The 15061-nt window shown below is 35.6% G+C and overlaps 1 protein-coding gene across 6 annotated transcripts in view; it reads right to left on the minus strand.

The window, feature by feature from the left end:
- LOC106054408 (liprin-beta-1-like) overlaps positions 1 to 15061 on the minus strand; it is a 103832-nt gene that overhangs the window by 64767 nt on the left and 24004 nt on the right. The window contains exon 1 of one of the 6 annotated variants that reach the window (XM_056044862.1): positions 11520 to 11625. The exons of 4 other annotated variants lie outside the window; for them this stretch is intronic. Coding sequence is in view for 1 of the 2 variants with exons in the window: in XM_056044861.1 (XP_055900836.1) it covers positions 7727 to 7741 (15 nt within the window). In the remaining variant the exon portion in view is untranslated. Of the gene's footprint in view, positions 1 to 7726; positions 7757 to 11519; positions 11626 to 15061 lie in introns of those variants that run through there. One more of the 6 variants, XM_056044861.1, reaches the window with a different exon arrangement.

Below are 15061 nucleotides of genomic sequence, written 5' to 3' on the forward strand. Positions count from 1 at the left end.
TGCATGGCATCGACTCCACGAGTACAAGAAGTGATATGCATGGCATCGACTCCACGAGTACAACCAGTGATATGCATGGCATCGACTCCACGAGTACAACCAGTGATATGCATGGCATCGACTCCACGAGTACAAGAAGTGATATACATGGCATCGACTCCACGAGTACAAGAAGTGATATGCATGGCATCGACTCCACGAGTACAAGCAGTGATATGCATGGCATCGACTCCACGAGTACAAGCAGTGATATGCATGGCATCGACTCCACGAGTACAAGCAGTGATATGCATGGCATCGACTCCACGAGTACAACCAGTGATATGCATGGCATCGACTCCACGAGTACAAGCAGTGATATGCATGGCATCGACTCCACGAGTACAAGAAGTGATATGCATGGCATCGACTCCACGAGTACAACCAGTGATATGCATGGCATCGACTCCACGAGTACAACCAGTGATATGCATGGCATCGACTCCACTAGTACAAGAAGTGATATGCATGGCATCGACTCCACGAGTACAAGCAGTGATATACATGGCATCAACTCCACGAGTACAAACAGTGATATGCATGGCATCGACTCCACAAGTACAAGAAGTGATATGCATGGCATCGACTCCACGAGTACAAGCAGTGATATGCATGGCATCGACTCCACGAGTACAAGAAGTGATATGCATGGCATCGACTCCACGAGTACATGCAGTGATATACATGGCATCAACTCCACGAGTACAAGAAGTGATATGCATGGCATCGACTCCACGAGTACAACCAGCGATATGCATGGCATCGACTCCACGAGTACATGCAGTGATATACATGGCATCAACTCCACGAGTACAAGAAGTGATATGCATGGCATCGACTCCACGAGTACAACCAGTGATATGCATGGCATCGACTCCACGAGTACAAGCAGTGATATACATGGCATCGACTCCACGAGTACAAGCAGTGATATACATGGCATCGACTCCACGAGTACAACCAGTGATATACATGGCATCGACTCCACGAGTACAAGCAGTGATATGCATGGCGTCGACTCCACGAGTACAAGCAGTGATATGCATGGCATCGACTCCACGAGTACAAGAAGTGATATGCATGGCATCGACTCCACGAGTACAAGCAGTGATATGCATGGCATCGACTCCACGAGTACAAGAAGTGATATGCATGGCATCGACTCCACGAGTACAACCAGTGATATGCATGGCGTCGACTCCACGAGTACAAGAAGTGATATGCATGGCATCGACTCCACGAGTACAACCAGTGATATGCATGGCGTCGACTCCACGAGTACAAGCAGTGATATACATGGCATCGACTCCACGAGTACAAGAAGTGATATGCATGGCATCGACTCCACGAGTACAAGCAGTGATATACATGGCATCGACTCCACGAGTACAAGCAGTGATATACATGGCATCGACTCCACGAGTACAACCAGTGATATGCATGGCATCGACTCCACGAGTACAAGAAGTGATATGCATGGCATCGACTCCACGAGTACAAGCAGTGATATGCATGGCATCGACTCCACGAGTACAAGAAGTGATATACATGGCATCGACTCCACGAGTACAAACATTTTACCAGACAGACTTGATACAAGCTTTGTCAAAATGCTTCTGGAATGTTTCGAGATTTATTTTTAGTTATGGAGTGAATATATCGGGATCAAAATACCGGGCTTTGTTGGTAGATATAGGCTTTTGTATTGATACAGTTCAAAAATGGAATATTTGTTTCAGCTGTTGATGACCTCCTTCAGTCGTAGATTCTAGAACAACTATGGTTCATCTCGTGGCACACTTTTTCATGTGACTGTGGAACCCTATTTTGGAGAGACACTACCGTCCACATATATCGCAAGTTAAGGTTACTTTCGCTTTGATAGTAGAGGAACCAGCCATTTTTCGTTTGGTACGCTTTTCTTTCAGAGCTCAGGCCCATGTTTGTTCGATGTCCATAGTTTTCTTGGTCAAAGTCTCTCTCCACGTAGTGCGGTTAGGGTAATGTCTTCCCAATGGTCAGTATCAATATTCACTGCTTTTATCGATTGTACATTTGAATCAAACTAATGTATGATAGGAGAAATGTTCTGACATGTTCTTTTTTCTATTTCATGACCAAAGACATTCACATAGCGATGGATAAATCTCGGGGGAAAAAAAAACAGATTAGAGATTGACCAACAAATGTTTGGGCAAAGATTGGTTACGAAGACAGCCTAAGCTAAACCTAAATCTGAAAATGACGAAAAAGAAAAATGAAAGGCAAAGAGCATGATAAAAAAATCCCATAGGCATAAAGAGTTTGTCCCAGTCTGATAAAAACAAATCTAACCAAAGGGAGACTCTCTGCACCATAGATGTATCGAGGTATGTGTGTGTGTGTGGAGAGGGGGGGGGGGGATCTGGATGCTGTTTCCTAGTATCTAATGACATACTCCACGTGGGCAACACTTCACGCCCATGAGTCTGCTGGGAACTGTCGTTCAACGTACGTCTTTACCTCTGTTAGTTTCATCTCGATGCTAGATACATTATTGACACTTTTCTTTCTCTACTATTTATCACTAAAACATTTTCGCGAAAGGGAATCTCTCTTTATCTCTCGAGAAAAAAAAATTTTCTGCAGTAGCCGCTGGGCGCCTATTAACCCGGCAGTACGTTTCGGTACAACATAAGTCTTGGCATTCAACTTTCATAGAAAACAGTCACAAAATGTAATGGCGCATATTATTTTACATTGAAAACCCGTCGGAGGTTAGAGATTTTAGTGCCAGGTAAGCATGAAGGATTGAGGGCTTGCCAGAAAAATACAAGTCTGCTAAATAGAACCAAATTTCAAAGACCGTGACTCAATACATAAATCTACAATGTTAACGCGTGTATCAATTTTTTTTAATAATGATAAATGCAACACTACACGTTAATTGTCCCTCTCCTCAGTCGTCACGCTTCTCTCCCAAGTTGTAACGGGAACCAATCATTCCAATGAGTGGAATACATTGTTGTAGAAAGAGAAACACTTTTTGCTTCTGCCACAAAATAGCCACCAGTCTTCCAATCTGGGCAATAAACTACCGATGACTTCACAGCACAATGTATGAGGCATGTGCCTAGAATTATGGGAACTTCTTAGTATTTCTTCAGATCCGCATCATTCTGGTATTCTTACATCAGCTGATAGGTCTTTGATTGTCTGGCACTGATCAAATGATAATTTCCAGCCAGCCAAAACTAAACGTGTGAAGGAGAACGAGGAGGTAAATAAACACAACTCTAACTATTGCCAAGAGTGATCTACTTATCCCAGGCACACAATGAAAGATGTAGACACTCAGGCTGAACGTTGTTGAGACTGTAGTCAAAGCCGCCACTCCTGGTCAGAAAGTAAACACCAATTCCTTTCACCTTTGACGGACTACCAAACATTGTCTGTAAGCTGATCAGGGCAAGTTCAAAAGAGCGATGAGACCAATCTGTCACAAATCAATGCACACGGTAATGGGTTCGGGAGGGAAGAACTTCTCATTTGTCGAACAGCGCAGAGCACAAGATCAAGTCCAATGACAGATAAGAAATATACAAGAGTAGCCCATCTAAAACCTAGCCCTAGCTTCACGTTGACACTTGAGAAGGAAACGTTACACTTGTGCTACAAGTCTTCTCAGTCTAAGCTAGAATCTAGGGACATGACATAGTCAATCTAGAAGAGAGAAAGGGGCTGGGGGAGAGAATGGCAGTTTGGGGGGGAGGGGGGGAAATATTTTCGAATAAGACATAAAATAATACAAGCATAATATAAAATGCACTTATTTTCCAAGAAATAATTGTTTGACACTAGACCGCGTTATACAAAATGCAACTCGTTTTAAGATTTCTGAAGATTACTGAATGTTTCATTTTATTTCCATGTAATTCTGAATGTTGTAGTTTTCTAACTGATGCGTATGCCCCAGTAGAGTCAGAATTACGTAGACTCTAGTAGGTATGGTCTTGTAGCATAGTTTTAATTCTTGATCTAGTAACTTTCTTGCGTGATACGGGTACGTATGATCAGATCACAGAAACCTGAATATTTTGATTAAATAGAGTTGAATGGAAACAATTAATATGTACCACAATACCTTTAAATTTTATAATACCAAGAAAAACACATACACACACATGTATAACTGACTGACTTTCTTTCTCCCTTTGAAATACTCGGCTATGAGTTTATACTCTGGAATATATTAGAACAACTTAGAGATGTGGTATGTATATATTTATATATTAAACAAAATACAAAGATACAAAATATACAAACATATACAAATATCTCCATGTGTTGACTGTGACAGAGAATAGACAGATGTAATCAACATAAATTAAACAGTAGATCTAAGCAAAGAAGAAAACAACAAACAAATGTTTACTTCAGCTGTAAATAAATATTCAGTCCAGATACAATGGACACCAGGTTAGTAAAACTAGAGTACATTCACCCACAAACAAACTGCATGTTAGCACAAGTTAGTATTTAGATCTATACCTAAGTAAAAAGTAGTAACTACTCTATGAGCTAAAAGAAGAACATATTGCGTGGAATAGGGTCTAGGAGCTTAACGCAAATAAAAAGGGTGAAAAACGCTATAGGAAATGTGTGATTTCGGGGGAGAGAGAGAGAGAGAGAAAAGAAGGGGACCTATTGGTGCAGTACTCTTGCACTTTAGAGAGGTCAATGCAATGAGCCAACGGGTTTAGCCAATGGTTATTTCTGGCAGCCTTACCAAGTGACAAACATGTTCCAAAACGTTACATAAGACTAAAGTAGACAAGTCAGTCAAACGGCTGACCTAGATAAGCTATAAGATTTATGCGTATTTCCATCATGTGCACTAAGGTTCAACCCAGCTTCCTTTTCGTTTATGAGCAATGATGGGAGGCCACACAATGCCGGCAGCGAGTCTCCCCTTCGAGGAATGGAGCAGAACAATAGTAAAGGTCAAGTCGGGCCAGGTGAGATAGTCAATGGGAGTAGAGTATAACAAAAACACACAAAAAAAAACTTTTTCACCATCTTCATAAAATACAAGAAATTGAAAAAGATGACAAGGGCGATGTACATATTCTTATTTGGTCAACCATAATAGATTGTAGCATATATGGTCAGAAAACTAGACTACAATGTAAAGTACCATTCATTCCAGTAGCATAATACAAGACATAACCATAACTTACATAGTACGAAAATAACGTAGACATATACCCTGAAAGGTACTAAGATAATGTAGAGACACATCGCCAACTCCATTAAATGATAGGACCAATTCATATAAGGGCTCTTTCTTTCTAAGTGCCTTATGAGCATGGAACGCATTGTCTGAATGAAACAGATAAATCAATGTCGTAAGCGAGTTGCGTCGGGATAAGCGTAGGACGTATATGTATATATATATATATGAACATGATTTATACAATAATACTAAGTATAAAGAAAAGGTATTTCTGTTGAACCTCTTCTGCTACTTCAAAACAGACAGACAATTGGCAGAGTAGGCCCGATGAGTGACCCCCCCCCCCACCAAACTTCTATTGCCCCATTCGTAATGACTTATCCCTGGATACAATAAGACACGCGAATCGCGCAGGTTACCTATTAGCCAGAGTTATTCTTGAGTCGTCCGCAGATTGATGACATTTATGTCCCATTGATCTTACGTGAAGTCATTAAAACCAGCAACAGGTAGCAAGATGTTCAAGAGGAAACATCTAAAAACAAAACTATAAATCTCAGCGCAGAGACTGGACACCGTTTTATAGCGTTAATAATTGAGTGTGAAAAGAACTTTTTTAAATCATATTTTTAACGCGACAAGTTTTGTTGTCTATTTCAGTATAAAACTAGCTTCAAAGGTAAAAGTTTAATAATAAATGAAAGTGCAGACTGGTTGTTACAACGTGCTTCCCCCCCCCCCTTCTTTTTCATTGAACCCCCCAGAAATCACCAGGAGTTCGTCTGTCGCAGATGAAACAAAATACAAACAAGATTCAAATCCAATAATTCCTATATATAAATAGATAGTTTTGTTGATAATTCATACTTTTTATAATATTTGTAAATTTATTTGGTCCTTAAAAGATCTCATTTTTTTTTAAACTCTGAAATTGAGGTGAACTCTAGAGATAAAATGCTAGATAGTAGATCTACATGTAACAATTTGATATCTCTCTCTACTTTTCCAACCTCGCACCTGACTAAATGTGTACACGTGTCTCATCACAGCGGGGGAAGGGGGGTCGTAAGATAAAAGTGACGCTAAATGCCACACTCCCCCTTCCCCACACTCAATTTTTTCTTTCCCTCAAGTAATGTGAGTACACTTGTGTCGCGAGATATCGCACGCGCTAGTTTGATTCCGACAGGGCAACCCCACAGCGGGTTCACATCAACCGCAAGAGCAAAAAAAAAAAAAAACACAGGGGGAGGGGTCAGTGTATATTTCTGTCCTGATTTCGGTTTGGTATCGGACGGGCGCCTGGGAAACATTATGTTAAACTAATCCCCAAATAAACCCAATACTTTAAACTGAAGATATGCGTAAGAGTTGCAGGACTAAAAAGTGACCAAACGACTATGACACAAAGACAAGTAAAAGAAAACCCAGAAGTAGGTAAAAACTCCCAAGTATGTAACAGTAAGGAATGCTATCTATTACTGTTTCATTGTGTGCTACATACATTTACAAACGTTTACACATTAATTACACGAGGCGATTGAAGAATGAGATCTAGTAGATTTCCGTTGACTTAGAACAAACCAACAGCTCTTTGCTACTCTCCATACGTGGTTTTAAACCCCCGAACAAAAAAGGCATCTCCAAGGCATGTCTAAAGATTTGATCTCCAAGGTATGTGTGACAGACGAGCGATGATAGATACTAGATAGAACATAAGAGGGAGGGGGGAGAGAAAGATGAGAACGAAAGGCGTGATGGAGAGAAGGAAGGAAAAGAAGAAATGAAAAGAGATAATGAGGTAGATGAGGAAAAGAGAAGACATGGAAAGAGAAGAAGTACGGTGAGAGTACAGAGAGGAAAGTACCAGTCTTGTCAGAGCAAATGTCACACACACACACACAGAGTACTTTCACATAGCGATACATTCCCCCATGGGAAACAGCTCCAGACTATTGGTCAGTCAAAACTAAACAACCAAACAGAACACGAAGACATTCTTTACGGTTTGAACCGAACATCTTTATCTCATGAAAATCTGCTGTTCCTTAAATAATGGTATCTGGGCCAACAAAACTTATACAAGGGAGTTTTGTATTTCAGTTTTGTATAAGTAGGAATGTATGTTTCTGTGTGATACACTGCACAAATGATCAAATCCTATCATGTAAGGTATAAGCTGTGAGATGGTGTGTAATCGACTGTCTTGTTAGGGAACTGTCTTGTTAGGGAACGAGATAGGTCCCTTTTTGAAGTAAATGAAAAACATTTTGAATTTTTTTGAAGTGAATAAAATTTTAACTATATTGCTATGTTTGCTATTGCTATGTTTGTAAAGCAGTTTAAAATTTTCTTTCGAAAGAATAACATTTAAACTATATGGCTATAACAACAAAAAAATAGTTTTCAATGTTGCTATTTAAACAAACATGTTGCCTTCTCTCTGAGGCCATTGAACTATTATTATTTTACCTTTACACAGTGCATCTCGCCGATGTTTGGTACAATTTAGGACAGCAACAGTCAGATACAGGAGTTAATAGTGACCTAGCGTGAGACAGAGAGAGAAAGAGAGAGCAAAACAAAAAAAAACAAAAAAAAAAAAGAAGGGCAGAAAGGGTGAGAGAGAGAGAGAGAGAGAGAGAGAGAGAGAGAGCAGAAAGACTGAGTAGAGAAAGTGGGGAATAGGATGAGGTAGATAAAAAAAATAAATTTTTCTTCTATAAATATTTAAGTATGTTTGTTAAAAACTAATATAAAAAGGAAAAGAAACAAACTGGAAAAAAATAAAGTTGAAATGATTAGCACAATCATACACACACACACACACAACTCAACTAGACAGACTAAATGGTAACATGGATAGGAGATATCTGACCCAAAACTGACTTGAGAAAACAGAAATACAAGTCCATCAAACAGGTAAACATCAGGTGCACAAGGCGCCTATGTTCATCCTAGAGCAGATGACTGAAGATAAACTCGAGGAGGGCAGTGAAAATAAACTATACAAGTGGAGTGAATGCAATATAGAATAGATGAGTGAATGTAATGTACAACAGATGAGTGAAAGCAATGAAGAGTTGATGAGTGAATGTTATCTAGAATAGTTGTGTAAAAGTATATATATAAAACAAATATTTTCAGGAGGTGGGGAAAACTATGTGTACGAAATGAAATAAATGTTGAATGGTTCTTAGTTCAAATACTAGTTATTAATATCTCTAGCCAGTAAGTATGAAGAACTTCTCCTATACACATTAGACTTAAAAAAGACAATAACATGAAATAAATTAGTAGAGTAAAGGGACACAACCACATTAAATATTTTTAAAATTGAAATCCTCAGTTATCCCCTTTCATTAAAATTACAAAGCTTTAATTAATAGTGTGAAACAGACAAAAATAGCACAATATGTATTCAAAAAAATTATAAGCCTAACAAACTAAAAAAACATTTATTATTTAATATCATGATATTTGAAAAATTAAATAATTTAATTTTATATGCATAATATAATGCAACACCTGTATGCACATATATGGACAAGGTCTTTATAAAGAAAGAAAAAGGAATTAAGTAAACTTGGAACAACACTACCAAAAAAAAAAGGTTTGCAATATATATAGTGAAACAACACTAAATCATAGGCTATAATTTACAGAGAAACTAGGAACATGCCTAGGACGGGTGTAATCATCTTCTTTTTGAATTAATATCTGTATTTTAAAAGATAAGAAGAAAAGGAAGCAATTTTTTTCATAAAAATAGAAAACATGGAAGTCTGCGCCACTTTTGCTTCAGATTTCAATCTGTGAGTACCTCTCACCAAGTCACTGGAGAGACTATTTCTCTCTTTTGACAACAAAAAAACAGTCTTTCAGAGTTAGCATCATTTTTTGTTCTTTATTATTATTTCATGTATGGCGATCTAACAGAATGCAGGAGAGCCACTGGTCGCCCACTTTTACGTTATACGGATGTATGCAAATGCGACATGAAGCTCTTCAAAATCGACACTGGCAACTGGGAAGAGGTGGCACTGGACAGATCCACATGGAGAGAGAGCATAAAGGAAGGGTCACAGATTGCAGATGTCATACACAACAGAAGCAGAAAGAAGGGTGAAAATGCAACGGCGCCTGGTGATTATATATGCTCAACCTGTGATCGCAGCTGTGTATCAAGGATTGGCCTCTTTAGTCACACAAGAAGTTGCAAAGGGAAAAATCGTCTCTCGAGACGTAAAATGCCACAGATTATTATTTCAACAGTAAGCCTTGAAAAAATGAATTTGTTTGATGGATAAAATGTAACTGCTGTAAACAATTAGAGCTGAACATTTGTACACTTAAGTACAATGTCTTAGAGATGTAGAAATTGACCACAAAAAAAAAAAAAGGAGGACATCTGATTATTCCTACTATTAGAATCAATTTGATCAATAGATGAAAAAAAAAATGTAAACTAAAAGTACTGTAGTGGCAATGTCTAGACTAAAGTAAATTATCTTCTTGTTAGGTTATATCGCTTTAGGACAGCAAAATGTGATATGTACATGAAACCTCATTTTTAAAAAAAAGTGCAGTATCATTTATATTATAGTTTCACAATATATATCAAAATATCAAAATAGCTGCATGTATAAAAAATCATAAGAGTGCCAATACATGGAATTTTTATTCATTAGAATGAATAATACCATACTCCACAATTTGGTGAAGATATTGACACAAAACCATGGAATTGAAAGAGTAAATTTTTTTAAAAAAAGTAAAAATTAGATGGAAATCTATAGATTAGATATATATATGTATAATATATAGAGATGTAGATTATTTCTATCTATCCACAGATATTAAAAATGCAGATCGATAGGCTACAGGACCTAGGTCTATAAATTTAATTCTTAAAGTTATTCTGGATACTCAATTAAAGATCTGTTCAGTCAGGTGTAGATTGTTTTTTTGTTTTGTTTTTATAAGTTTAAGACATTACTCATTAATTAATACATTTTATGTACTTAAATCTAGATTTTTTTTCTAGATAGATCTCAATTACTCAAGTCACAGTAAATTAGTACACTTATGAATCAAATTTCTTCATTTTCTAGTGGATAAAAAACTAGATCTAGATCTATTTCTAGAAAAGGCTCTCTAGAGTCTAGAGAGATGATGTAGACAGTCACAAAGTACTATGTAGACATAGTAATTTTATGTGTAAATCTAGATTTCGATTATATTAGATCTAGAATAATCTAATCTAGAAAGTAGATAGATATAGATCTAGTAAATTCTACTTATTCTTCTAGAAAATCTATATTATATATTAATATATAATAACTGTCTAGATACTCTTCTAATTCTAGTGACACTCTATAGTCTAGCTAGATTTATATAGACCAAGATCTAATTAATCTACTAATTAATACTGATCTAGACCTAGAATAATCTAGATCACCATCTTGAATAATAAGTCTACTAGAGACTCTTAGACACTCTACTACCTCTAGTAGGCTCTAAGTCTATTAGATCTAGATACTAGAGTCTAGATCTAGATAAATAAAGATTCTTAAAGTACTTACTTTTATATATAATAAAATATAATACTAGATCTAATAAATAACTTAAATATATAGTCTTCTTAAATAAATAGATCTAGAAATAATGATAATCTAGGTCAAGATCTAGAATCTACATACTTTAAACTTTACATAGTCACGTAACATTATATTTAAACGTACTTAACTTCTTACTTACTTAAGTCAAGTTTAGTCTTATAGATTTATATATAGATCTAGATCTATAATTAATATAATAATAAGTGTTTTAGTTTTAAGTTTACTAATAACTTTAACTTTAAGTAATACTAGATCTAGAGATCTAGATCTACTAGATATATAATCTATACTTTGAGTAATTGAAGAATACTACTAGACTATAGGTCTAAAAGTCTTTTCATACATGATAGATCTATATTGAATATATTATATTTTTTGTGTGACTAAGATTGATTACAATGATCAATGAGAATGATGAGTAACAGTGAAATTCCAATGCAAAGATTGGATTATTTTTGGGTTGGATGTCCTCCTTTGACGCCTTTGTTGATATCTGAATCTGACATCACTTAAATCTACAAAACAACAAAGCTAGTGGTTTTGAAAATTAGGTTGTGAAAAAAGGAGTGAAAAGCATTCAATGTAACCGAAAGTAGGATGATTCCTTCCTTAATTATATGATATTTCTATCGAGTTTTGCTTACCTTTTTCGAATACAAACAGGTGAAAAAAAAAAAGGCGAAATTAAGTTTTTAGTTTTATCTCATAGACTTCCTGTCATTCTGCAGTTAATGAAAGGTGAAGGCCATTGGACTCAAAAGACTAAAGAGAGACTACTCAGTATATTGTTCAATAACGTACAAAATTAGATTGTCTACCTTCATTGCATTTTGTTTCCCCAATCAATATATCCGTTTTTGTAACATAAAGTGCCAATGAAAATCTAATTAAACTCCCCCGATGCATTAATTAAGCGTACTTAAAATAAATGCAAAGGCTGTTTATTATTTAAATATTGTTGTAATTTTTATAAATCTGCTAGACAATGAAAGTGTCATACCGTATTTCTCCAACGACCAATGTAAGACAGATAACGGTAAGTGTTTTGTATTTATTCTATAGTAGTCAGTTTCCACAGGTATAAGTTAACTTTATATGTAACTCTAAGTAGATCTACAACTGAGCAGCAAGTGGGTCATACAGTAGAATAGAATCATAGTGTAAGAAAATTTAAGGTATTTAATAAGCTACTGAGATTCAGGATTTTTGTTCTGAAATGAAGACTGTTACGTTACAGCCCAAAATCTGCAAAGGCGGCATGAATGACGGCGGGCTGGCACTACTTCTTTACTAATTAAAGTTAAATAGTTCTTTTTAACTACTTTATATATCTAGGTCTATGATCGTAACGTAACGACGGTTCGATCAGGCAGCCATCCCGATCAATCAGGCAGCCATCCCGATCAATCAGGCAGCCTTCCCGATCAATCAGGTAGCCATCCCGGCCAGTTAGTCAGCCCGTGGACGAAGGTTATGGGCATACAGTGATTCTCTAATTACACATGATAAAAAACATAATACATGTAAAGCATTTCCTTACACAGGGAGTTTTGTTTCTTCTTAGTCATTATACTGTTATGGCACGATTAGGAATTAGTTATTTATTTCGGGAATAGGGGAAAGTTTTTACTTAGTAACGATGACGGGATAGAGTTTAAAAGACTAAGACTAAGACTAAGACTAAGACTGCTTTATTGATCCTTACGGAAATTTGTTGTGATTACAAGGACTCGTTTCTCATATAAAGACAACACAACAGAAAAATACACATAAATACAACAGACAACATAAAGAGTTCATTCAGCGACTACACACAGGTATCCTGGTGCATTTCATGTTCTCTGATCAATGAGTGGCGGTGATAGAGTCTGACTGAGTGAGGTACGAACGAGTTTTTGTACCGCTCCGTTCTTGTTTTGATTGACAGCAGTCGCCCACTTCGCGACGACCTGGCGTAGTTCTGATGGAGCGGGTGGCCGTTGTCTTCCAAGATTTTTTCGATTTTTTCTTAGGCACATTTGTTCAAAAAGTTCCTTTAAATGTGGTAATGTTGTGAGTGTAATTTTAGATGCTTTTTTAGCGGCCCCCGTAAGGGTAAAAAGCCGCTATTAGGTTTGTGCAAAATGTCCGTCTGTCCGTCTGTCACACTCAGATCTCGAAAACTAGAAGAGATATGAAAAATATTATTTCATCATTAAATCCGGCTTGAAAAGTTTAGGTGCAACGGCTACTTTTGGTTTTCTAAAAGCAAACCTTTTAATTTATAAAATTAATTATGCAAGCGATTTTTTCATAAAAATACACCAATTCTAAAACAATTACGTAAATGTAAGGGAGGCAATTTTACAATATGCTAACAAAGATTGACAACTTTTGTGTAATTTCAGTATCACTAAGTCAAATATATTTTTAAAATGTACAGGAAATGTTTACAACAAATATAAATAATAGTTAAAGACGTTTTTTCTGGTCACTAGCTGCTGAAATTAAAAGAAAACATTTCTGTTTGTTTATAAAGGCTAATAATGCACTTTGTATGTAAATATCACTCACATTTTTTTAAATGGACTTTTTATGCAGCGATTTTCGTGCAGTAGCGTAACGTCGCAACATGATCTGTTGCTAAACCAATTCCTTAAACTTTTTTTAAAAATCAGATTTTATTTATTTTTTGTTTAGTGCCCCCATCCGAATAAAAGAAGCTTATTTTTGTGCGTTTTGTCTGTTGGTCGGTCTGTCCGTCACGATTAGATTTAAAAAACTAGAACTCTAAAAGCTATTGAAAATCTGATTTACCCTTTAATGTTCCTCCAATAACATCTCAATAGTTTTAAGTATCTAAAATTGATTGTTCCGGATTTTTTTGTGCAAAACTAATCAACGCCAACAAATGTTTGTTTGCTCTTCTAACTTATATTACATTCAATTTCCATGCTTAAACGTTGCAAAAACACATTATCAATAATATGTTGTTCCTTTTTTTATGTAAATAGCATATTAATGCTAAATCAAAATCTCTATACTGACTTATATTTCATTAAGTGTAAAAATGTTCCGGATATTGTTTTATAAAACATGAATTATGCCTAATGATTGTTTGAAATCGCATAATTTACTAATATTACACTTATATTATTTGACAATGCGTCACTATTATTTGGTTATCAATATCAAATTGTTCCGTATTTTCATCTTTAAACAAATTTTTAAAATATCGACAATATGTTGTTCAGGGCTTTAAAAAAAAAGTAATTTACTAGAATTGATTACTGAAAATTACTTTTTAGAATTAATTTTCTTGCTGAAACATAACATAGAAGTTTTGTAATCGATAAAGAATGTTCCGGATTTTGTTTCTTACAAATCGTCGCCAGAAATTTCCGAATTTATTTTAAAATCTACTAACGCAAATAATTGTTTGAACTCCCTCTTCTAATTAATAAACAAATAATCTTCTCATTTACGAAATAATGTTTTTAGGGATTTTTATGAAAAATATTTTAACTCACTTCTCTCTTACAGTACATTTAACTTTCTACCTAAAACATTAAAAAATCTAATTATCTTTAATATTATGTTCCGATTTTTAAGGAAAACAGAATCCAAACACCAAAGTAAGGTATGAAAATCTCTCCACATGGTTGTAGTACATCTAATTTTTTATACGAGACCATCCAAAAAATTTAATTAACGGTATTACATTTATCTGAAATTCTCTTTTTCTTTTACTATTTATACAAACATCCGGAACAATCCATTATATAAACTTTTCAATTGTGTTCATACCTAAAAATTATTGCGATGTTTTGAAACGTAAAATAAAGGTTAATCAATTTTTAATAACTTTTAGTTGTTGTTTTTTTTTATATCAAGATGACGGACAGACCGACTGACAGACAAAACGCAAAAACAATGCGGCTTTGATGCTCTTTAAATAAATTCTATTAGAACTCAGTGCACCAATGTCTATGAACCCTCGTTAAATATCTCGTGTAAATAAAGACATTTTTTTTTTATGGTACCGGTACTACTACCCTATTGTGAGGTAATGTAATTGTTTTTCCACGACATCATATGAATGGACTCTTTAAATGTAATGCTAAAATAACACACTCTGTGCACCAATGTCTATTAACCCTCAAAAAATTGCTCGTATTGATGAAAACACATTTTAGTCTAACTAAGC

This window comes from Biomphalaria glabrata, chromosome 10, assembly GCF_947242115.1.
Source record: "Biomphalaria glabrata chromosome 10, xgBioGlab47.1, whole genome shotgun sequence".
Classification (NCBI taxonomy): Eukaryota; Metazoa; Mollusca; class Gastropoda; family Planorbidae; genus Biomphalaria; species Biomphalaria glabrata.